The sequence below is a fragment of the Echinops telfairi genome, unplaced genomic scaffold (assembly GCF_000313985.2).
Source record: "Echinops telfairi isolate 266 unplaced genomic scaffold, ASM31398v2 ScPeMD7_44;HRSCAF=162, whole genome shotgun sequence".
In the NCBI taxonomy this organism is placed as follows: domain Eukaryota; kingdom Metazoa; phylum Chordata; class Mammalia; order Afrosoricida; family Tenrecidae; genus Echinops; species Echinops telfairi.
Genome location: NW_022103942.1, coordinates 1679139 through 1704686, shown reverse-complemented (window position 1 = coordinate 1704686; position 25548 = coordinate 1679139). Strand labels below are relative to the sequence as shown.

General features: G+C 44.1%; 2 protein-coding genes across 2 annotated transcripts in view; both read right to left on the bottom strand.

Annotated features, from left to right (window-relative positions):
* Positions 1–980: 980 nt before the first annotated feature.
* TIMM8A (translocase of inner mitochondrial membrane 8A) lies at positions 981–3926 on the bottom strand. The gene is made up of 2 exons (XM_004711182.2): positions 3752–3926; positions 981–2017 (listed from the first exon to the last, which is right to left on the bottom strand). The coding sequence occupies exons 1-2, from the start codon at positions 3881–3883 to the stop codon at positions 1856–1858; spliced, it is 294 nt and encodes a 97-aa protein (XP_004711239.1). The 5' UTR covers positions 3884–3926; the 3' UTR covers positions 981–1855.
* An 831-nt stretch (positions 3927–4757) lies between these two features.
* The window catches only part of BTK (Bruton tyrosine kinase), a 49477-nt gene continuing 28686 nt past the window's right edge, over positions 4758–25548 (bottom strand). The window contains exons 6-19 of the mRNA XM_004711181.2: positions 23670–23798; positions 23389–23456; positions 21564–21751; positions 19176–19238; positions 16511–16565; positions 16199–16278; positions 15894–16021; positions 14794–14868; positions 13538–13709; positions 12623–12839; positions 11795–11859; positions 11056–11174; positions 9553–9710; positions 4758–5136 (exon numbers count right to left, since the gene is read on the bottom strand). Coding sequence (XP_004711238.1) covers positions 5065–5136; positions 9553–9710; positions 11056–11174; positions 11795–11859; positions 12623–12839; positions 13538–13709; positions 14794–14868; positions 15894–16021; positions 16199–16278; positions 16511–16565; positions 19176–19238; positions 21564–21751; positions 23389–23456; positions 23670–23798 — 1589 coding nt within the window. The 3' untranslated portion in view covers positions 4758–5064. The remainder of the gene's footprint in view (positions 5137–9552; positions 9711–11055; positions 11175–11794; positions 11860–12622; positions 12840–13537; positions 13710–14793; positions 14869–15893; positions 16022–16198; positions 16279–16510; positions 16566–19175; positions 19239–21563; positions 21752–23388; positions 23457–23669; positions 23799–25548) is intronic.

Here is a 25548-nt window from a genome sequence, read left to right as displayed (position 1 = left end):
AATGTACAAATGCGCTTTACACAATTGATGTATGTATGGATTGTGATAAGAGTTGTATGAGCCCCTAATAAAATGATTAAAAAATACCCTAAAAAAAACAACAAACAAAACCCTAAACCTGTTTTCTTTTGGGCCTTGAAAACATGCCATTTTTTTAGTCCAACATTCCTCCAACCTTCTTTCTTCACTATTCTTCCTTTAGTGCAGCTAGAAGGAAAGGATCGCAGGCTGTTTTATAAGGTATATATCCATGGGGCCATTGGATATGCAGTTAGCTCTGCTTGAGATATTCTTTTAGGTGGCCATGTGACTTGGGTCACTCGCTTCTTCAGCTTTCTGCTGAAAAACCACCTTCCTTAGGTCTCCTCTAATGATCGGTCCTCTTCTATAAGACACTCACCCCACCTATTCATTCCCTAACACCCTTCTCTGGTTTTTGCTCCACAGCCTGTGTTCTAGTACCATGTTTATGGCCCATTTCTTCCTACAAGGTAGGCGTGGGCAAGGACAGGGACTTTTGTTTTCTGTCCCACTCAATCTCTAGCACCAAAACAAAACAATGCCTGGCACATTAAAATAAAATCTCCTTGTAGTGTTTATATAGGAAAAAGCTAAGCAGGGGTCTGAGATGTCTAGAAATGTGTATTTCCCCAATTTTCATGAATTTGCACTACAGGCTCTGAAAAGTGCTATAGGTCTACACACCCCAGTAGTAGAAGTAAGTGGAGGGGAATCCAGTCAATATCATCTCTTCACTGCACGCCGGAGCTTAACTCTTAGCATTGACTTCCTTCCCTCCCCATCTCATCTCAAGGTTCTTCCTCATCTCACCATTCCCCCCACCCCCCATAAACCAGCCAGGGATCCATCAAACAGTTGTGCAATGCCTTACACAGACCAAGTAGCCAGACAGACTAACCAGCCCACACCAAATCTCGAGTTGCAAGTGCTAATCAAACAGAAAGCCTCAATCACAGAGCTGAATCATTTAGCTTTTATTTGAGTGATCAAAAGAATGCAGCAAATGGAATCTATGCTGATTAACATTAGCCATGCAGCTCTCTCTGAAACTGCTGTTAGTTTCTGACTGGCCTACATGTTTAGAACTACTTTGGGCACACCTTTGAAAAGTTTTGTACCCTAAAATACAGGGAGTAAAACTCTGCCTTGTCTAGAAATGAGAATTATATTCATTGGCTCCGTTCCTTCACAATTAAAGGCCTCTTGACTCTCAAGCTACCTGTATGGCCTCCAGAGACCATACAGGTGTTTCATAGGCGATCATCAAGAAAACTGAAGTACACACTATATGTTCCACAAATGTTTTATCCAGTACTGACAAACACTAGAGAAGGAGGCATACAGTTAAAAGAGTACCAACCCCCCCCCCATGCCTGTCCTTTTTGATACAGATGAATCTGTCTCCCCAGAAATCTAAAAATGAACCCATACAACAAATGGCAGATTTTTTTAAAAACCCATGTGGTCCCACAATCACATTACAGAAAGCAGTTCCACTCTCAAATTATAGGAAACAGTTAACGGGACTTTGGAGAAAAGCACAGACCTACATGCAGTTATATACATTCTAGTAAGAGTTTTATACTCATTTAGTTAAAAAACAAAATAAAAAACCACCCACGACTGATACATGTAAGGCATCAAAACACACACACACACACACACACACACACACACACACACACACGCGGTCTTTGTTCATTCTCAGATGACTAAATGTCCCCAAAGTAAGGAAAGGTGGAAGTCACTAATCCCCCATAACCTTGGCTTCAACAATCCCATCAACAGCTCGTTTCTTGAACTTCATTTGTTTTCCACAGAGGTAATGCTGAGATCAGTCAGAAAGGCTTTCTGAGAAGGCTGGCTTGGATTTCTGGGTCTGTTCCAGTCGATTCAAGATGAATTGGCTTGTATCGATGAACCGCTCAACACAGTTCACAAAACAGGCCTCAGCCCGATTGTCCAACTTTGGCCCAGGTTTGTCCATGCACTTCTCCTGCTCGGGACAAGACACATAATCACAAAGGGAACGTGGTGTGGGGAATAGGAGAGGTTACTTACTCATTAGAGAGAAAACGTCACCTAAGAATAGCATCTGACAGTAAGCAAACTAAACACTCAGCAGTTTACCATGGGTCCAACTGTTCTCTATAGCCGTACATTACATTTTCACAAGGCTGTGGAACAGATACTATCATTCCAGCAAAAGCTGTAAACTGGGTGAGGGGATAACCTGTCAAGAGAAGGAAAATTAAATCCTTTCCACTAACAGCACATTAGAAAAGTGGTAAGACCCTGTCTAAAGGCAGAAAACTTGTGTGATTCCGTAAAACAAGGCAGTACCATCAAGTTTTGGCTTTCACAGGTTTCACCATATTACTAAACCTCAGAGGTGGCGGTGGTGTTATTAGGCGCCATCAAATTGACTCCGGCCCATAGCGACCCAATGCACAACAGAACAAAATACTGTGCCATCCTCACAATTGTTCCTATGCCCAAGCCCCTTAATGCAGCCACTGTGTCACACAGAGGTATTTTGCCCAAAATTGTAAGCCAGAAAAACGGCAAAATATGTGACATAGTCCTTCTTTGAATTCGGTACTGCTGAGATCAGCCTTTGGTTCTAACCTTAATTCTGCTTGCATGAAATGCCTTCAGGTTAACTGCAGGGCAAAAAGGTAAATTTTGGCAGCAACCCAGCCTCTCAAAACTTACCATATTGGGTGTGAATCTATGGCCTGAGATTCTGGAATCTTGTTTATTTAAGCTAGAGGTTCTTAAACCCTCTCAAATGGAGTGGGAAATTCTCTAAAATTTCCCGAAGGGCCCATACCTTACAGATTCTTAAAGGCGTACTTAACCAAGCTCTGACCCAACTTTCAATTCATCACAGGATTAAAAAATATTAATTCCACCACTCTGGTGAAAGCAAGCCTTTGTTGAGGATCATGGTCCAGCCAGAACATTAAAGTTTATGGGGAAAGGGAGTGCAGAAGGCGATGACTGTATTATAGTTCCAATTTCAGTAATTCGAAGGAATTTCGTTCCATTAGTATCTGCTGAGTGTCCTCGAGCCTCTGCCCTTCCAATTCCAGGGAAAGTTATTCTTGGCCTCTGACTTCTGTGGGGAGTACAGCCTTCCTTGGCAGTCTGGGCACTTTGATCCCAAGCTGCAAATGCCTTCCACCCTTTTGCCAAAGTCCCCTCAGTGCCATACTCAACTTCCTCAACCTTCAGACCCACAGGGGCTTGGTGTTACACAACCATCCAACAAGGCAACGGAGTGTGTACAATGGGGGAGAAATTACGCCACTTTTAGGCTAGTAGTTGGCTTGATAGAGCCACTGGGGCAATCAAGATAAACCTTGAGAACTTCAGGAATAGCAGATTCACTGCCCCTGTGGTACTTGGGCTTTTAAAATGAAAATCCCAGAACTAAATGATCTAGTTTCCCACGGTGACCAGCACTAGTCAGCGCCCATCTCAGGTGACAGGGTCGGGTGCAGCAGTGGCCTAAGTTTCTTTGATTCCTCAATCCGCTGTCCCAACAAAACCGAGGTCCGGAGTGACACCCCTAGAAGTGGAGGGACCCTTATCAGGAATCTAAAGAACGTAAGACAGTGCTGCTGGGTCCTCCCTCTCCCGAATCTCCGATGATGTCCTGGGTCTCTGGGGTCAGGGGAGAGGGAAAGTGGGTAAAGTGGCCAAATCCCAGCCCCGAGATCCTCACCCAACAAAGTTCAGTCATCTGATGCACCAGCTGTTGAAAGCGCTGCTTCTGCGTCTCCACTTCGATGAAATGCTGCAACTGGGGGTCCAAGCTACCCAAACCGGCCGCAGAGGAAGACGAGGAGGAATCCATCCCAGCGCCACCACGCGAACCCAGAGCAACTCCGCACCAACTCAGCGACCTTCACGTGTCTTCGCGACGGAACCGGAAGCACAACCCACCGGCTTAAGGACCGCCCCTCCCGCCCCGCCCCCCCTCCGGGAGCGCACTGCGTCTGTGCGAGACCGCCCCTCGTGGCTGCTCGGCTGGCTTCCCGCCGCCTCCGCCGCCGCCTGCCCCAGCCACGTCTCCCAGTTCTGGCCTGCTGGAGGGTCTGCCCGCGGCCCTGGGCGGCGCTCCTCCTGTGCCTTGACTGTGTAGGACGTGAAGCCCAGGGCCTCTGGGGCGCTGGCAAGAAGTTACCGCGCAAAAGGAAACAATTGTGGCTTTCTTTACTTCAGACCACGTGGGCCGCCGTCCGACAAGCCCCGCCCCTCTGGCCGCTTCCAAGGCCCCCGGGCTTTCGCAGCCACCGTAGTTAGGCGCGCAGAATCTCCTTAGCCCTCTTAATCATCGTTGGCCCCTCCCTCTACTTTTTGGAGGGGATTTCTCCCTCTTGACCTAAGGAAGAAAGCCCTAGCCAAATCTAGCCTTAACTTTTGGATTCATCCTAATATTTCATGTCATTCTGTGTGCCCCACACTGCTTTGGCTTGGAATTCTTTTAAGACCTTGAGGGGTTGGATGCCCAGCCTGCGGCATTCTCAGTGCAGGAATGCATCGACCCAATACCAAGGAAGGGGCATACTGAGATAGGCGCTTTGGGGAGGCTGTGATGAACCCAGAGAGACGCCTTCAAGGTTTATAGTAATTTTATTTTATCAAAAACGTCCTCCCCTCCCGTTTTTATTCTTGCGAAGTTCTGACCCTGCCTCCCACCTCCCCAAGCTCTAATGCCTACCCCAAATGTTCTTGGACTTTTTGAGAGAAGGCTATTTACACCCCTCTCTCCTCACCCATCCCCAAATGTTTCCATTCCAAAGTCAGTCTGTTTTAATAACCTTGAGAAATTTCCGGGGAGTGGGCACAATACCAGGCAGAAAATAATTCTTCGGCCTTTGTTTTCAGTGGAATCAGAGAGGCTTTCCCAGGTGTAAAGAGAGGCCTTTTGTGTACACAGTGGGAACATAAAGGCCCCAGGACCAGAAAGCCTAGGCTTTCTTCAGAGAAAGTGAAATCAGGGTTTGTGGAGAACTAAGAAGCTTATTGACCAGCTCAGGATTCTTCATCCATGGCATCGAGAATGTTGCTCAGAAGAGTTCTGAAAGTGGGACGTTCATCTGCTTTCTAAAATCAAAGCAAAAGAGGGTTACAGTGGGCTGGAGCAATCAAGAAAAATGCACTAATTATGCAACAAAGTTTAATATGTCTAACAGCATACCCTGTCGAGAAATGAAAAAAGAAAAAAATACAGGTTCTCCATAAAGCCCTTGTTCCCATTTTATTTGCTAATAGCCCAGATATAAGAATAGTTTACAAATTATACTGGCAAACATACTGATTAATATTTAGGATAGGTTCATTACCTAATTATATACCAACCATCTTATTTCAGGTTTTGTTGTTGTTGTTGTTAGGTGCTGTGGAGTCAATTTCTTACTCATAGCCACCCCGTGTGGCAACAGAACTACCCCATTGCGCTTCCTAGGCTGTAATTTTACATGTTAAACTCAAGTAGAAAACAGCTACCAAGCAAATGTAAGTGGTTGAAAGAACTGAAATCTGATAAGTTGTAAATATTTTTTAGTTTGGCTTCAAACATTGTTGCTATGTTAATATTTAAAATTAACAAAGGGAGTGACATTTCAAAATCACAGGCTGTCCCTGAGCAAGGAGCCTGAGCTCCCAAGACGGTTTAATACTGTTCAGCTTATAGACTGAGGCTCCTTTTGCCACCCACAGCCCATAAACCTTGGGAGTATTTGGAAATTCAGGGCATATTCACGGGTTCCGTCAGTCAGAACCCAAAGGTCATTGATTCCTTTGTGCTCTGAATCAGTTACTCTCAGGTTTCACTATTCCTTGAGAAGTTTAAAACAAAAGAAACCCCGGATTTCCAGGAGGGTCTCGGTGCAGCACAAATCGTTTGCACTTGGCTCAAGCCATTTTAAGGGCCTTGGTGGTATAGTGGTTATGAGCTGGGCCACTAAGTGCAAAGTCAGCATTTCAAAACAATCAGTGCATTCCACAGGAGAAAGATGAGGCTTTTTTCACTCATATAAATAGTTACAGTCTCGGAAACCCACAGGGGCAGTTCTACCCTGTCCTATAAAGTCATCATGAATTGAAATAGACTCCATGGGAGTGAGTTTGGTTGATGCCAGTTTGAACCCAATTCATGATGATAAGGAAGAAAGGCCTGACAGTCTGCTTCCATCAATATTATAGCCAAGGGGAATAACAAACAAATTTCTGTGCTCCACTCCAGACATAATTAGAATATCTGGTGAATAGGCCCAGTATCTATTTTGAAGGCTTCCTGAGGGATCTGATGCTCATTCAATTTTGTGAACTACTTTAAACAGTCCAACTCATAGTGACCCTATAGGACAGAGTAGAAATGCCCCTGTGGGATTCTGAGACTGTAACTCTATGTTAGTATAAAGGCTCTTCTGTCTCCCACAGAGCAGTTGGTGACTTTGAACTGGTGACCTCACAGCTACCAGCCCAAAGCGAATCAACTCAATGGCAGTGTTTGCTGTTGGAGGCTTTAAACAGGCCACAGAGAAAGTTCTGGTCTATAATATTTTTTTCACTAGCAGAGTGATGGCGACCTAGATGTGAAGGAGTGTAGCTGGTCCCCCTTAACCCTGCCTGTTGAGGAGAGAGAGAAGGGAAATCCTTCCAAGAGGTTCTTCCTTTCTTCACACTTTCCTTGTGACCTCTGCTATTTGAGGGCAAGGAGCCACGTTTTGCCTCCAGATACCCACTCTTCATCTCACCGAGAGATCTTCGGATGCGCATATGTATCTGTTGGACATTATCTGTCTAGTTTCTTGTGGGGGGCAGAATTAAGAGAGTGGCACATTACACCCACAAGAGATTTTGGCTGTCAAGTTAAGGTTTCCAAAAAGCTACTGAAAAACCCAGAACAAAAAATCCTATCGGTGTGAATGAGGAGGATCGCATAGTGGAGACCCAAAGCCCATCTGTAGACAATTGGACATCCCCTTACAGAAGGGTCACAAGGAAGAGGCGAGCCAGTCAGGGTGCAGTATAGCACCCATGAAACATAAAACTTTCCTCTAGTTCTGAAGATAAACAAGCGCCCATCTAGCTCAGAAGCAACAAAGCCCACATAGAAGAAGCACACCAGCCTGTGTGACCATGAGCTGTCAAAGGGATCAGGTATCAAGCATCAAAGAACAAAAAATCATATCATTGTAAATGAGGGTGAGTGCAGAGTGGAGACTCAAAGCCCATCGGTAGGCAACTGGACACCCCCTTACTGAAGGGTTGTGGAGAAGAGATGAGCCAATCAGGGTGCAGGGTAGCAAAGATGAAACATAAAACTTTCCTCTAGTTCTTAAATGCTTCCCCACCCCACCCCACCCCCGCCACTATCATGATCCCAATTCTACCTTGCAAATCTGGCTAGACCAGAGGATGTACATTGGTACAAATAGCAACTAGAAACACAGGGAACCCAGGACAGATGACCCCTTCAGGACCAGTAGTGAGAGTGGTGATGCATGGAGAGTGGAGGGAATGTGGGGTGGAAAGGGGGAACCGATGACAAGAATCTACGTATAGCCTCCTCCCTGGGGGATGGACAGCAGAGAAGAGGGCGGGAGGAGACGTCAGACAGTGTAATATATGACAAAATAATAATTTATGAATTATGAAGGCTTCATGATGGAGGGGGTATGGGGAGGGAGGGGGAAAATGAGGAGCGGATATTAAGGGCTCAAGTAGAAGGCAAATATTTTGAGAATGATGATGGCAACAAATGTACAAATGTGCTTGACACAATGGATAGATGTATGGATTGTGATAAGAATTGTACGAACCCCCAACAAAATGATTTTTAAAAAACTTTCCTCTAGTTCTTTAATGCTTCCTGCCCACTATCATGAACCCAATTCCACCTTACAAATCCAGCTAGACCAGAGTATGTACACTGGTACAGATAAGAGCTCGAAACACAGGGAATTCAGGACAGATAAACCCCTCAGACCAATAATGAGAGTAGTGATATCAGGAGGGTAAAGGGGAGAAACGGGGAACTGATCACAATGATCTACATATGGGTTAAGGGAGACAGTGGTCGGTGTAAGACATGAAAAAATAAATAAATTATCAAGGGTTCATGAGGCAGGGAGGGTGGGGAAGGGGGAAAATGGGAGCTGATATCAGGGCTCAAGTAGCAACTATTGAAAATGATGATGGCAACATATGCACAAAGGTGCTTGACACAATGGATGTATGTATGGGTTGTGATAAGAGCTGTATGAGCCCCAATAACATGATTTTTAAACAATTTTTAACATACTAAAAGTTTTGAAAATTTAAAAAAACAGCTACTGAAAAGTAGAGAAAGCACCTCTCAAAGAACCCACTGTGAGAAGAGTGAAACATTTAATAATAGTGAGACTGGTTTCTTATTCCCCAAACACTACACCCCACACACAGTGTATTTTTTTTTAAGTACTACTTATTTTATATCCCTTTCCAGTATTAGGGTTAAAAAGTACTCTTACTAAGGACCTAAGATAGAAAATGTTGGTAGCCAGCCAGAGAAGTCGAAAAAAGAGTCAGTGCCGGATTGGAGGGGAAGAATAACATCTGAGAGGTATACATTCCTTAGAAAAATCAACCGTATCAAATCAAAAGGATAGCATTTGTTTATGGATAAAAAGTCTTAAAAGCAAGAAGGAACAGGAAAGAATGTTGAATGATGATGGTAAAACACAGGGAGGGTGGAAGTGGGAAGAGTGCTAGTACATCTTGGGGACTGTAATCAACGTATGAATTGTTGAATGGGAAACCAATTTACTGTGTAAAGTTTTAAAGCATAAAAAATCTTTTTAAGAAAAAAAAAGAGTCAGTGCCTCTCAAAGAAATGAACATACACTTTAAAGACTTTTCACGCCCATACACTTGTCTGGGTGACTTGGGTTGCCTGCTTTTCTAGGTGATATGGCCCCACAGCCATCTCTCTCTAGCACTGACCTGATACTGGAGCCTGCTAAGGACACTCTTGTATCATTATAGAGCCTGTTCTATTGTACACTAAAGCACTGAGAGTCAGAGCCAGTTTATCAGCCCCTAACAATGAACAGCAGTGGTACTCTGGAGTCCATGGGTGGCACAAAAGATCAAGCACTTGAACTGCTAGCAGAAAGGTTGGCTGTTCACACCCACCCAGGCGCTCCTCAGTAGACCGCCCTGGCAATCAGCTTTCCAAAGGCCACATCCTTGGAAACCCTATGGAGCAGCTCTACTCAGCACACACGGGGTCCCCAGGAGTCACATTCGATATGACAGCAACTAACAACAATGATACTCTTGTGGGAATTGGGGTAGACCTGGGAAAACTTCTGGCTATCAGAGAATTTGGGGTGCAGGCTGGGGTAAAGGAACGTGTGCAGTTACTAGTCTGTGCCCAGCTGACATGCAGCCTTGGAAGGGGGTTACATGGCTGGGTTACGTGGGAAAGTAGGTTCGAGAATATAATTTGAGAAGTGACAGTAAACCACTTACCTCATGCCAGCAGCTGTACATGATGGTATATACCCTCTCTGAAGCCAGATGAGGCCTATAGAGACGTAGGCCTTGGGCAATGTGTTCTGCAGTTTCACTGTTAGTAAACCTCTCATATGGCATCTTCCCCAGAGAGTAGACTTCCCACATCAAAACCCCTACAAGACAAGAAAAGAATGCATTTAGGTGCTTGGCATTGTTCAGGGCTAGTAAGAGTCCCAGTCTTTCGAGATTAGCTCCAAAGGTTAGAATCACCTATTCCTCCTTTGGTGTTTTCTGTATCTGTACAAACTTGTGCCAACTATTGGCTATACAGCATGGTCATCAGAGTAATTGTGGACTATTATCTCTTCTATGACAGGGACAAGGTCCCTAAGTTGTACAAATGGTTCACATTTGACCACTAAACCGACAGAAGAACCTTGGTGGTGTAGTGGTTACAGGTTGTGCTGCTAACTGCAAGGTCAGCAGTTCAAAACCACCAGCCACTCCACCAGAGAAAGATGAGGCATTCTACTCCTGTAAAGAGTTACAGTCTCAGAAACCCATAGGAGCAGTTCTTTTCTGTCCAATAGGGTCACTCTGACTTGGAATGGACTCAGTGGCATTGAGTAGTAGTGAATACTGACTCAACTCATTCTGACCCTCTAAGACAGGGTAGCACTGCCCTCAACAGTTTCCAAGATGTAAATCTTTATAGAAGTGGATTGCCTCTTGTGTCTCCTACAGAGTGGCTGGTGGATTTGAAGTCAATGACAGTGGGTTTGGTTTGGATTACTAATCTAAAAGTTGGCAGCTTGAATCCACCCAGTAGTACCACAGAAGAAAAGCCTGGTGATCTGTTTCAGTGGAAGAAAAAAAAAAACAGCCAAGAAAACTCTGTGGAGCAATTCTACTCGGCAACACATAGGGCCATTATGAGTCTAAATGGACGCGATGGCAATAGGATTTTTGGGTAGGAGAGGGACAGCATCTTCTTCGTCTTTGTCCTTATAGGAGTTGTCAGTCTCTGGTATATATAATTAACCACAGCTGGTTCCCTTGAGTTGATTCCAACTCATAGCGACTCTATCAGACAAAGTAGAACAGCCCCATTGAGTTTCCAGGACTGTAATCTTTCAAGAAGCAGACTACCATATCTTGCTCCAGCAAAGGTAACTGGGTTCAAACCACCAAGCTTTCAATTAGCAGCCAAGCTCTTAACCACTGTTGTGCCACGGCTCCTGTTTATTTAATTAGCATTCAGAAAAGCATAGAATACTGAATGAATTGTTTATTTATTCCAATATATTGTAAGTTCTAAGAAGACAGAGATCGTAAGACTTCACGGTGGATATCCCCAGCCATGCCCAAAATGCCCAACCCATGGAAGGTACTTCCTGAGAACTGGATGAATGAAAGCAAAGACAGTCTCTCTTCTGAAAGCGGCCAAGTGGGAATTTCCTTTTCCTTTGGGTTCCTCTTCCTTTGGGGTGTATGACGTGTACAATCTTATCCACTTACCAAAAGCCCAAATGTCAGATTTGCTGCTGAATTTGCTATACATAAGGACTTCTGGTGGAGACCACCGGACTGGAAATTTGGAGCCTACTGAGCTTGTATATTCATCATCTAGAACATACCTGCAAGGGATTCAGGATGTGTTACAGTTAGGATTTGAAGAGCTTGATACTTCCTTAAGTTTTCTTGGCACAGTCTCAAGCTTCACAAAGACACACTTACAGGGTTTCTCAAAAGGCTCTGCTGACCAACCAGTGTCTTTTACTAATGTAAATGATCTTCTTCCATATCTGATTTAGTCTTTCATTTCAACATTGTGGTTATAGGAAGAATGAAAGGGAAAAAATCTAAGAGGTGCCACTCCCTCCCTCCCTCATCTCTATCCCCCTTTCCATTTCCTGTTCTTCTTCCCTTCCGTCTGTTCAGCCACTGCTAGTGGGAATTAGACAGATTATTAAAGAAGGGATGGAGCCCAAGTCAACAGGATGATCAGATCAAGATAAGGCGTTGGGAGAGTAAGGTAACAGAGGGGGCAGAGAGAAAGGGCGAAAGAAGAGAGAGATACAGAAGAAACCCAAAGGATGAGAGGGAAGTACCTTATATACTTCACAGGGAGAAAAGAAAAAAGAAGATGGTAGAAAACACTAGACTGAGAAGGACCAGAAAGAAAGGAACAGGAGGGATTAAGCATGAGAATATCTCCTCAGCCTTTGTAAGGGAATGATGAAAAAGGCACACTTACCTGGACAGGCCAAAGTCAGATACTTTAACCACTCCTTGGTCATTTACCAAACAGTTCCGAGCAGCCTGCAGTGCAACAAACACCAGTGAGAATTGGTTCTTCGCCCACAGGTTAAAGGCATAAAGCTTCTGCCCATTGGTGGAATGAAGCTTCGGGAGCTTCTTTCAACTAGACACCTCATCACCTAAGAGGAGTCCGTTGATGCCACTAAGACATTGTGATGCATTTTTTGCTGCTCACTATAAGTTCGGAGGCTGTGCAGAATGATTTCATTCACACAGCCATTCCATGCCACCCATCCCTTTCCTGAAAGGCTGAGAGAATTAAGGGAGATTGAGGAGAACTTTGTGGTTGCTTTGTTTTGCTTTCCTGCCAATGGGAGGAGGGGCAATTTGAGCTTTGGTCTGGCTGAAACAAATAGAGGGACACAAACTCTGCTACCGTTAGGGGTCAGTCAAGTAAAGCAATAGCGTGGAGTGGGGTGGGTGTTGATTGCAGGAAATGAGAGAGCTATCTAAAACAGACAGCTCCATGTGCCTGCTTGCGTGGTCTGTAAGAATACTGGCCCTAGTGTGATATGGTAGTCCCAATTTGCAATAGAAACTGGAAACTTTAGTTGTATATGCTGCTGCTGCTGTTGTTTTTAATGTGAAATGCCTCCTAAGTGATGGCTTAGAGTTACTTGACTGGCTCACCAATGGGGTAGAGGCACAACTAACTTTAATTTTTCTAAATGGTGGCACCATTAGCCCTCCCCTTGGGCTAGTTTCCACTGGTACTCTGATTCCCTCAGCCCTTGGTCCCAGGTCAATCATCCTGAGGTCCCACCAGGTCTCGGTGAAGGAATTGCTTTGACTCCAGATACTCCATGGCTTCACAGACATCCTTGCACATCTCCAGCAGCTGCTGATTCTGGAAGCGGTGGCGCATCTCCCGCAGGTAGTTCAGGAGGCAGCCATTGGCCATGTACTCGGTAATAATGAAGATAGGGCGCTGCTTGGTACAGACGCCATACAACTGCACCAGCTTCTCATGGGAGAGATTCCTATAGAGAAGGCAATCAACCAGTCCTCTTCTGACTCTACATATTAGTCATAAAGGGGTTGGGGGGAAAAAGGGTTGTCCTAGAAGTAGAGCACCAAGTGGACACCAGATAGCAAGTTTACTTCTCTCTTTCCCACTCCAAACACCACACACCAATATGTGAGAGTGAAGCAAGGAATCTCAGCCCATCAACAGACGAGGAAACAAGTTCAGAGCTGAATGAACACTACGGCTAAATTAGAATCATTCTTTGATTTCATAGTCTAGCTCTCTACGTCTACCCTCAAAGGTGAAGGAGTCTTGGTGGTGCAGTGGTTACAAATTGGGCACTGCAAGGTCAGTAGTTCAAAACCACCAACTGAACCACTGAAAAAAGACGGGACTTTCTACTCCTGTAAACAGTTACAGGCTCAGAAATTCACAGGAGCAGTTCAACTTTGTCCTATAGGGTTGAAATGGTAGTGAGTTGAGTTGACCTTCAAGTGCTACTAAAATGGTACATACCCATGATCAATACTATTTTCAACCAATATCGAAGGTAGAAAAATGATTATTGTTAGGACTCATAGTTGAAAGGTTGACTTCAGGCCCTGGCCCCAAATCTCTCTCACTGGAAGTCACCTTAAACCACAGTATGATCTCCTGGTCATTTTGAGGTGCCAAAACTGGTTGGACAGTTGGCTTTGAGTTATAACTCACATCATGACTTTGGCTTCTTCAATGAACTCATCCTCGGACATGGAGCCTTCTTTGATCATCTTGATGGCCACATCATATTGGCCTCTCCACTTCCCATACTTCACTACGCCAAACTGTCCAGTCCCCAGCTCCTTCAAGAATGTCAGGTCCTTTGGATCTATTTCCCATGATCCTATAACAACAAAATCTTGGTATGATACTTTGAGAGTTATGTATGGTATATGGAATTCATCTACAGATAAAGAATCCTTGCTGATATAGAAATAGAAAACTAGTGAAATAAAGTTCTCAGACATGGAACGTTAATAGTTGGAGGGACATGGGAATTGTAGGTGCCAGTTGGACTGCCTTACGAGGCGAGAAGATAGATTAGACAGGCCCTCAAAAGTCCCTTTATGAGATTAGACAGGAAGCTCAGGAGTAACTAGTTCATGATAATGGGAGAAGAGCAATTCGGAAAAGGAGGGTGATAATAGTTGCACAACTTGAAGAACACAATGTCACTGAATTGCACATGCACAAATTGTTGAATGGGAGTATGCTCTGCTGTGTGTATTTTCACGAACACCAGCCAAAAATGATTTAAAAAAACACCACCATTAACAATAGCACCTAAAACATAAAATATTTAGGGAACAAACTATTAAAATCTGCAAGAAAAAGTACAAACTATTGCCAAGACAAATTTTGAAAAGCCTAAATGTATGGAAATCTACCTTGTTCATGGAGAGAGAGAGAGAGAGAGAGAGAGAGAGAGAGGTGAGAGAGAGTTGGGTGAGCATTTATAGAGAAAATTGGGTTTTCTACTCAACAGCTCATACACATTTTGTTTTATGACATTGATTACAAGCTTCACAATGTAACAGCACTGTTCCCCCTTCCTCTTGCTTGACTGTTTTAACCTTCCTTGAGGTAGCTGGTGCTGAGTTGTGCACTGCAAGGACACTCACCGACTTAAGGTCTAATTTGGTTCCTCAAATACTGTCCTTGCAACTGGCTAGCCCAGGGGTGAACAAACTTTTGAGATGAAAGGGCCAACCCTGTCCCTCACAACAATTTAAAATTTATTCGTGAGTCATAAGTAGATTTTTACAAACAAATTAAATCACCATTAGCTGCATAATAGCCTTTAAATTTTTTCCCATTTGACTTCAGAGCCACAGGGACATACTGAGAGAGCCACATATGGCCCTCAAGCCTCAGTGGGCCAACCTCTGGGCTAGCCCATCCTATATCCCAGAGAAACAAGTAGTTACCGTAGCCCAGGCCTGCAGTGGAAGGTGCATTCTTGTTTTGTTGAGACACGGGGTATTTCAGCCTGGATATGAGACCTGAAACAGAGAGAGGTCATGCAGCTGGTATAATCTACAGGGCAATGCCTCACATATCCTCACTTAAAACCTCACCCTTCTGATGTGCATTTTTCTAGAAAATCTCCACAAAACCACACTTGAGGGCAGCTTCTCCTCTCGCAAGGGTTTTCGTGGACCAAAAGAGAGGAAAAGAGAATTAAAATACATCCCCTTCCCCAATTCAATACAAGGGGGTGGACATCAAAAATGTAAATTAAAAGAGAATGGAATTACCACCACCCAAAAAAAACTTTTCAAAGTTCCCACCTATCCCCCTACTTCCTAGCTAAGACTTCGCTCAAATCATATTCTCAGTGAGGATTTTCCCATCATCAATGTGCTCGCTAATCAGTCTATCACTCAACCCATCTCTCTCTCTCTCTCTCTCTCATTTTTCTAGTTATTGGCAGGTCTCTTCCCGGGTGTAGAGCGGTTCTCCATAGGATTTTCTTTGCTTTTCTGTTTCCTTATAGGGTTTTCATTGGCTGAGTTTTCGGAAGCCGATTGCCAGGCTAGACCCGAGGAGATGTCTGAGCACAGAGTAGGAACTCACATCTCCCACTGGTCTCTCTTGTCTTAAACCTCCCTTGGTTAGTAAGGTGCTTCCTCAGGCAGTGAGCATTTCAATCAACTGCTCAGTTTGGGGAAAGAAGTCAGTTCCTACTGGGTGTCAGCTCTGTCTCTGTGGCACAGTGGGCTTTAAGTGTTGGGCTGCTAATTGAAAAGGGGGCAGTTTGAATTCACCAGTCACCCCATGGAGAAAGCTGAGGCCGTCTACTTCTATAAAGACTGACAGCCTTGGAAACCTGATGGAACAGCTCGATTCTGTCCTATAGGGTTGGTCAACTCACTGGCAATATGGTTTTTGTGAGTTGACCTCTGGCCAGCCTTCTAAGAGTTTATATGCCCTGGGAGGCTTATTCTTGCCCCTCACCACCATGTCCTCACCAGATGGCTTCTCTAGGTTTTTGTACCATCTTTCTTTTCGGTTGCCCCTGACTCACCTGCAGAGTTATGCTGATGGTAGTTAATGAGCTCGGGGATGGTGCTGAATAGGTGCTTCTCAGCCAGGTAGTACTGGCTCTGAGGTGTGGAGCACACAACATAATGGCGTATCACCCCTTGAGGGTCCCTGAGGAAGTGAATGCTTGGTCAGCAACTTGGGAACCAGAGCCAGTGGGACCCAAGAAGTGAACTGCGATTCGCTTTGAGCGGAAGGGGCAGAGGGCTGAGGAGGGGCCCACCATTGAGCTGTTGGGCGGGGACCCCCTTGCTTTTCTCAGCAGGGCCTTGGAGCAGAAGCACTTACCCTGTAGATTTAGCAAACACAGATACAGTGTATTTTCCAGCTTTGCTGGAGTCTCTGACAATGAAACCTCCTTCTTTGCCCTGAAACAATGAAAAAGAAACAGACTGGAGGGGGAAGGAGGACGCATACCTGCACTGCACCTGCCCAAACCTGAGAGGACATCGACCTCCTGATTGTATTGCCAAGGTCCTCATGGCTTTTGATACTGAACCATGGAGTCGAGACTCCATAGCATGGTGCCTTATCCCTGCTGACTGTGCAAAGAGAAGGCTGTTCGTCTTCCATCATATTGACTTGTGGTCCCCCACTTACCTCTTGCTTTAGCAGCTGCTCTGCTTGACTCCGAGTCATGTGCTTGGAATACCACCTGCCAAGGGGAAGAGTGTGCATTGCTCCTAAACCCTGGAGTAAGCACTTTAGAGCCACCTCCAGGGCTAGTCCATGACAAGGTTTCGATCCATTTACCCAAACCTCAATTGTTTTATTTATAAATCATTTTATCGGGGATTCTTACAGCTCTTATAACAATCCATACATCCATTGTGTCAAGCACATTTTTACATATGTTGTCATCATTTTCAAAACATTGTCTTTCGACTTGAGCCCTTGGTATCAGCTCCTCTTTTTTCCCCTCCCTCCCCAACCCTCCCACTCTCGTGAACCCTTGACAATTTATAAATTATTGTTTCCATATCTTACACCATCCGCTGTCTCCCTTTACCCACGTTGTTTCTGTTGTTTGTCCCCCAGGGTGGGGGTGGGGGATTATACATAGATCCTTGCAATCGGTTCTCCTTTTCTCCCCCTTGTCTCCCCACCTTCCCCCTACCCTCATGGTATCACTACTTCTATTACTGTTACTGAAGGATTTATCTGTCCTGGAGTCCGTGTGTCAAGAACCCTTATCTGTACCAGTGTACATGCTCTGCTCTAGTCAGCTTTGTAGTGTAGAACTGGTGTCATGATAGTGGGAGGAGGAAGCATCAAAGAACTAGAGGAATGTTGAGGGTTTTGTCAGTGCTGTATTGCACCCTGGATGACTGGTGCCTTCCTTGTGACCCTTCAGTGAGGGAATGTCCAATTATCTACAGATGGACTTAGGCTCCACTCGCCGCCCCCACCCCCACCCCCGTTCACATTGATATGATTGTATCCAAACCCCATTTAGTGAGTACCTATCATGTGCCTAAGGAACCCAGTGGTGGAGTGGGTTGCTAAAGGTAAGGTCAGCAGTTAGAAACCAACAGTCATTCCCAGGGAGAAAGATAAGGCTGTCTGCTCCCCTACAGATATGTAGTCTCTAAAACCCAAAGGGGCAGTTCTGCTCTGTTCACTAGGGTCACTATGAGTTAGAATTGACTCAGTAGAAGTGGGCTGGGGTCATGTGCTTGGAGGAGCCCTGGTGGCTCAGTGGTTAAACACTTGGGACTGCTAATCTAAAGTGTGTTGGTTAGAGCTCACCAACTGCTCCATGGGAGAAAGTTGTAACAACCTGCTTCTGTAAAGATTTGAGATGTCCCCCTGCACCAATATTGTAACCTCCTATCTAACATAATGTATGTGTACCAATCGTGACCTCAATGCCGCTCTGGGAGTCCCACCAGTAACTCCACCAACCATGTTGTGACGTTTTTCTTTGACCTCTCATAGCCTTTTTAAAGCTCTATATCTCAGCACAACCTTGGACCCCGTTATGACCTCATGCGAATGGTCTCCCTCATCCAGATGAGATATCCCTGTAGTTGTCTTGGCCTTGTACTGTTTAAAACTTAATAAATGTTTTCTTAAAAAAAAAGATTTGATGCCTTGAAACCCTCTGAGGCCGTTCTACTCTGCCCTGTAGGGTCACTATGAGGTGGAAGCAACTCAAAAGCAGTGGGCTGGGATCATATGCACTTCCCAACCCCAGGTGGCGCTAAATGTTCATAGAAGGGACAGTGGAGGATGAAAGGAACAGACCCTCAAGGCCAGTTCTCTTCCATGGTTATCTAGAAAAGGACAACGGTACAAGTTGAGATTTTTACCCTCTGAAGTGCTTTCTATCAGGCCCTGAACTTTGGTTCCTCTGGATCTGAGGGTTGGGATGGTGACCTCACCAGCTCTCAGAAAGAGAGGGTTTGGGGGGTGAAGATAAGAGACCGAGAGTAACTTGTGGTGGGAGCACCCTTTGATCCAATTGGCACTAATTTTTTTTAAGTCTGATTTCAATAGGTGCATGCACCCCCAATTCTTGCCAGTTCATTCCCCACCACGCAGCATCTTTAAAAGACCTACATTGCTGCTGTTGTTAGCTGCCCTCCAGTCGGTTCTGACCCATAGCACAACAAAAAGAAACACAGCCCCTCCGGCACCTTCCCCACACTAGTTCCTACGCTTATGCTTGAGCCCAGTCTCGCAGACACTGTCCATCCATCTCCTGAAGGCCTTCCTCTTTTCCATTGCCCCTCTACTTTACCAAGCACCATGCCCACGATCTACATTTGTACCTGTTTTTACTACCCGAAAAAAGCAAAGAGGATTTTTGCTTTTACTAAAAAAACCCGACAAAAAGCTAAACTAGCCTTCAGCATTTGTTTTGCTGGAAGTCCTTTAGAGAGGCAGTGCTCATCCACAGTTGCGAGACTGAGGCCCCAAGCGCCTACCCCCAGAACGACACTCAGCGTCTCAGCGGCAAAAGGCCATTGCTTTGAATTGTATCTGTGAACACGTAGTACATTAATGTAGTTTTAGGTTTTCTGTGCTATTTGGTAGGTTATTTGGGAAGGCTCAAGTTTTGTTCTCAGATTAGTTGATGGTCATTGCTCCTTCACTACAGGACATTTCAGCTTATAAAAGGTTGCAGGAACAAGGTGGACTTTCAGACAGTGCGGGAAACCTGTATCCTAAAACGTAAAATCATGGGGAAATTATGAAAAAGATAAAGGCCCTATTTTGTTTCTCAGGAAAGATTGTGTGCTGAGAACATAAGCATACTTACTCATACATTTCTATGGAGTCTTCTGCTTCAGTGACGTAGTTACTGGGGATATAGCCTTCCTCTCTGTAACAGAGACAATGTGGTAGACCACCTTAACATCTCCCCACCTCTGGAGAGAAATAGATTCATATATCCGTATCCTCGAACTCTGAATCAATCTTAAATGGAAGTGTAGTATTTATAGGGTGCTTCTCTCTCAAAGAGGATCATGTCTCTGAAGCATTCTCAGGCCACCTAAATGGGTGGCTTTCACACATGTGGCATTAATTTCTCTGTGCACAACACCACCTGTGGCATGCTCTACAGGCTCAGAGTGGTGGTAGGAACCAAGGAAAGCGCTACACACTCAGAAGTACTTGAACTGAGAGCACAGTCACTTTGGATTGAGTTGTTAGGAAACTGAAGAGGGGAGTTATGTGTCAGGAATTTGTAAGGAAGTGGAGTGAGTGGACACAGGGCTGAAGAAGAGCTGACAGGTCCACACATGGATTAAGCCTTAGGTGAATCCCTTTGATCATAGTTGAGGGAGGCAAGATACCTTTGTTATCAGACAGAGAGCATGATAAAATCTATTAGAACAGACTTAGGTTAAAATGTATTATCTTTTCATTTGGTCTCCCTTTTGACCTATTTTAAAATTGTTTTAGCGTTAATAAAAAGTGAAGGGAAATACATGTGGATTAAGTCTCTAGTGCAGCGGTTCTCAACCTGTGGGTCGGGACCCCTTTGGGGGTCGAATGACCCTTTCTCTCTTCATAACAGTAGCAAAATTACAGTTATGAAGTAGCAACAAAAATCATTTTATGGTTGGGGGGGTCACCACAACATGAGGAACTGTATTAAAGAGTCACAGCATTAGGAAGGTTGAGAGCCATTGCTCTAGTGAATCCCCTCTGACCATAGACTAAAGATGTGAATAGTCTTGCTATCAAGCAGAATGTATTGGAAAGTGGATTATTTTTTAATTTTTTTTTCGTAAAGTGGATTATTGCTGATGCAGTTAGGTTAAACTTTAGCACCTTATCATTTGATCTCTCTTCTGATCCATTTAAAATTTGTTCTAGTTTTTAATGTTTTCTGCCTTCTTTCCAATTGAGGTTATCTTTTCTTACTTTATTAATGTTGTTAGTTTTTTTATTATTAAAATATCATTTTATTGGGGACTCTTACAACTCTTGTCACAACCCATACTTCGTTTGCATCAGGTGAATTTGTACATACGTTGCCTTCATTTTTTTCTAGACATTTACTTTCTATTGAGCCCTTGGTATCAGCTCCTCTTTTTTCCTCCTCCTTCTCACCACCCTCATAACCCCTTGATAGATTGTACATTGTTTTTATTGTCATATCTCACACCAACTGCTGTCACCCTTCCCCCATGTTTTCTGTTGTTCTTCCCCCTGGAGAGGGGTGTATTTATGGTTATGTGTCGATCATTGTAATCGGTTTCCCCTTTTGCCCTTACTCTCCTCCTCTTCACCCTACCCTTCTGGTATCACTATTCCCACTCCTGTTCCTGAATTCTGTGTGTCCTGACCTCCCATGTCTTATCTATACCTGTGTACATGTTCCAGTCTAGTCTGAATTGAGAAGCAGCACTGGGGTCATGGTAGTGGAGGGTGAGGAAGCCTCAAGGAGCCAGAGGAATATTGTGTTTCATCAGTGCTTTACTGCACCTGGTTGACTCATCCCTTCCCTGTGGCCCCTCTGTGGGGAGATTGTTCCATTGTCTACAGATGGGCTTTAAATCTTTGCTCCAGCCCCTCTCATGCTCAACAATATGTTTTTGTTTGTTTGTTATGTGTTTGCTGATGCCTATTACCTGGTCCCTATGACTCCTCATGATCGCACTGGCTGTGTGCGTCTTCCTATGTGGACTTGTTTCTTCTCTGCTGAATGGCGGCTTGTGTAACTTCATGCCTTTAAGACCCCAGATGGGCACCATCCACCTTCTTTACCACATTTGCTTATGCACCCGTTTTGTCTTCAGCAATTGTGTCCCGAGGGTGAACATCTCAGACTGCCGATTTGTTAGAACAAAGTGTTCTTGTATTGAGGGACGGTATGAGCAGAGGCCCAAAGTCCTTCCCCTACCTCAGTGTATTGCCATATAAATATGTGTACATAGGCCAATACCTCTTAAAATATTTTTCTGTATATGAAATTCAGGATAGATAAATCCAGTAACTGGATCGGCAGGGAAGATTGGGCTGAAATGGGGAGCTAATAATGATGAGTACAAGAATCAAGAAAATATTCTAAAACGGATTGTGGTGATGATTGCACAATTGTTCTTGATGTGATTGAACTATTGAATCATTGATAAGTGAATGATATACCAGTGAAATTGTTTAAAAAAATAAAGAAGAATGGTGGACATGAACTTACCCATTTTTATCCCGTGCTCTCCACCAGGGTAAGTTACTCTCTTCTAAGATAAAGTACTCGTCACCCTTTCGCAGCTGTAGGTCATTTGCATTCATTGGCATATAGTCATAAAGGGCTACAACTTTTTTCAGCTCATTTGTGGAAACAGGGGCTGCTCTTGGCTCAGGAGGTAGTGGCTTTTTCAAGAACTGCATAGTTAGGTCCTAATGCCAGTTAAGAGAAAAAGTACAGGGATTTGATCAGATATAAAGCATTCTCATTGTCTCCTCCAATTCTCTGGCTTATCGGAGACACCATTGTAAGCCCAAACCCCCACAACCAAACTCACTGCCATCTAATCAATTCTGACTCAGAGTGACCCTGTATAGGATTTCTGGGACTGCCAGTCGTTATAGAAACAGGCAGCCTCATCTTTCTCCAGGGTTTGACCTGCCAATATTGTGGTTATCTAGCCCTCAGCCCTTCTTATTTTAAAGCATATTGAAAGGTATATTTTGCTTTCATTAAACAACCACTTTTCAAACACCACTGTGAAGCATCGCAGCCTGGGTCGTGCATATTAGAATCACCTGTTTTCACTAGCTGTCATAAAGTCAGCCCCCAACTCATTGGGACCCCATGTACAACTGGATCAGGTCGTTGTGATCCATATGGTTTTCATTGCCTGAATTCTGGAAGTAGATCTCCAAGCCTTTCTTCCCAGTCCATCTTAGTCTGGAAGCTCTGCTGAAACCTGCTCAGCATCACAGCAATACACAAGCTTCCACTGACAGAGGTGGCTCATTGGCCAGGACTCACACCCGAGTCTCCAACATGGAAGATGAGTATTCTACCACTGAACTATCAGTATCCCAAATGGAATCATGTCAGGAGCCTTTCAAAACCCAATGCTCAGGCAGTTTCCCAGTCCACTTACATCCATATCTCTAGGAGAAGGACCCAAGCACCAATATTGTTGGGACTTTCTAGGTAAATACCATGTAGAACCAAGGTTAAGAAACTTGTCTGATACTTAATTAGAAAGTAGATCTAGTGAGTGTTTTTGGAACTTCTGTTTCCATATTTATAAAATGAGTGTAATAATACCCATATTTGCCTGCTTACAATATAGGCTAATGGCCTGTTTACACCTTACAAAGGTACCCAAATATCAGATTTTAGAGTAAAAGGTTAGTGGTAGGTTCTAGGTGTTGTTCACTGTTGAATTCTGTCAGCTTTACTGTGTGTATGCTTCAATTTTTAAATAATAAAATGAGATTTGGGGACAGTGTTCCAAACAAGTGATTGAATTAAAGTGTTGCCAAAAATGTCCTAATAACATCCCACATTTCCAGAGAAAAGGAAACTCTAATGAGCAGGGCGAATCCGCTCATTAGCAAGGCTCCAGGGAATTCTAAGACTGGTGTATTTCCAGGGTCTGACTGCAAATTTCCATTTAAACCAGGGCTGGGGAATGTCCAGCCCTAGGGCTATATACCCAACACAATAGTGACCCAATAGGCAGGGTAGAACTGCCCCTGTGGGCTTCTGACATTGTAACTCTTTATAGGAGTTGAAAGTCTCATCTTTCTCCCATGGAATGGCTGGCAGTTTTGAACGTTTGACTCATGGTTAGCAGCCCAACAGGTAATCACTACACCACCAGGGCTCCTTTTGGCTATATAAGGCCCTTGAAATCATCAATACCAGCTTATAGCACATACTTGACCAAAGAGAAGCAGTTCAACGCACCACAGACCTGAGGTTAGCACTCCCACGCTTACTCCACTATACTACCAGGGCTCCTTAGCAATCCTATAGCAGCATCTAATTTTCCCCCACATACCTGGTCTTCCTCAGGAGTGGGAGGCAGGGGTTTTTTCGTCTTCCGGTGGGAGCTCCCAGATTTTAAGCCTGAAAAATAAGAAGCTAATGACGAAGTGGGCTGTATTTCAGGAAAGCGCTTAGGGTCAGATATGGCTGGCTGGTCAGTTACAATCCTGTGCCAAGGTCCAAACCATAAACCCATGTGCAGGGTACATGGGTTTGGCAAGTTGGGTTAGGCCCTTGAAGAGTGATGGAAATTGGATAAGAGGAGGAAGAAATTATACTAATGAGATCTCTTACTTCCATTCCTGTTCTCCAAAATTTGGCATCCCATGGCGTTTTTGGCTGTTTGAGAGCAGCAAAGATACTGCCCATCAATCCAGAAGCAAGGGTGGTATTTCTGTACCAGATCATTGTTGTACCGGATTACTGTTGCAGGAGAGAAGAGGGAGAGATCACATCTGACACCAGGGAGAAACCATCATTTACATGCCTTTCTCTTTGATTGGGCTTAGTGGTGACTTTCAAGCAACTGCCCCTGGCCCATCTACCCTGAAGGAAAGAAGACAACAGGACAGACTAGCTCACATGACTAGCCTATCGGACATGTGCCCCAGCCCTGCAGAGTTCCAGTGACTTTTTCTCTAGTGGTCTGTCGTGACGACTGTCTCCTGACCAGCAAGATAAGAATATCTGATGTCTTCAGAGCCCAAGAACAAAAATGTTATCTATTGAGCAAATATGCTGCACAAGACCTCTTTAACGTTTTTGAAATGCAAGGATGTCACTTTGAGGACTAAGGTGTGCCTGACCCCAGCCCTGGTATTTTCCATTGCCTCAGATGCATGTGAGTGTTAGATGTGGAATAAAGAAAACCAAAGTGTTTGAGTTATGGTGCTGGTGACTAATATTGAAAGGACCTTGAACTGCCAAAAAAGCCAACAAATCTGTCTTGGAAGAAGTACATCCAGAATGTTCCTTGGGAGCAAGCATAGCTAGACTTCATTTCACAGACTTTGGATATGTGATCAGTCCCTAGAAAAGAACATCTTACTTGGTAAAATAGAAGGGCAGCAAGAAAGATGCATACTCTCGAAACGATGGATGGACACAGTGGCTGCAGCAGTGAGTTCAAGCATAGCAACCATTGTGAGGATGACAAAGGACTGGACACTGTTTTGTTCTGTCGTATTAAGGTCAGACTAGGGTTGGAATTCACTCACTGTCCCTTACCAGCATGTTTTCCCAGTAGCCATTACAAGCTTCCTATCGGAAGGGTCGGTGTTCGTGATGATGGCCATTTTCTTTTTTAGAAAGATATAATTCGTTTGTCATATACTTCCATAGTTCAGTTATATTAAGAGTTGTATAAACATCACCAAAATCAGTTCTACAGCATTTTCTTCCTTCTTGTTTTCCTTATTAGCTCCCCATCTCCCTCCAACCTCCCCTCTCATCTCCCCAGTAAGCCATTCATACATTACTGTGGCTATAGATTTGCCTATCCTGGATTCCATATATTGGAGAACATAACACAACACAGCCTGCAAATGTATTTTTTTAAAGAAAGAGAAGACCAACACCAATATCAAGATAAAACAGAAGGGGAAAAACCTCAATTGAGAAAGAAACAGGAAATACTAAAAATTAGAACAAAAAAAATAGGCTATGAATAGTTCCAGGATATTTTTTTTCATGTCTATATAAGATATGAAGGATAAACAATCCCAAAGAGATAACAACAGGACCAATGTTTCCAGGGGAACAGGGGAGAGGATGAGGTGGGGGAAAGGAAGGGAGGGGAGCCAACAAACCCAGGGACAAGGAAACAACAAGAGATCTAAAATTGATGGTGAGGGGTTCGATCAAATGCAATGTAGCCAAGAGGAAGTAGAGAGCTGAATGAAGGTCGAACATGATAGTGGGACAGGAGGAAAGTTTAAAGACATTTATAGAGGTATAAACATGGGCATGTATATATGTAAATATAGTAACATATAATGATAGGGATATAGGTCTATGTGCATATATTTATAGGTTAAGTAATAGCTATACACTTTAGCATTTAATTCTAAGAAAAAAAGTCCTGAATCCCCAAAATAAAAATAAAAAACACCAAAAACCTTTCTTCTGAGACCAATTGAAGTGCTTAAGAGCATGCTAGTTAAATTTTACTCAC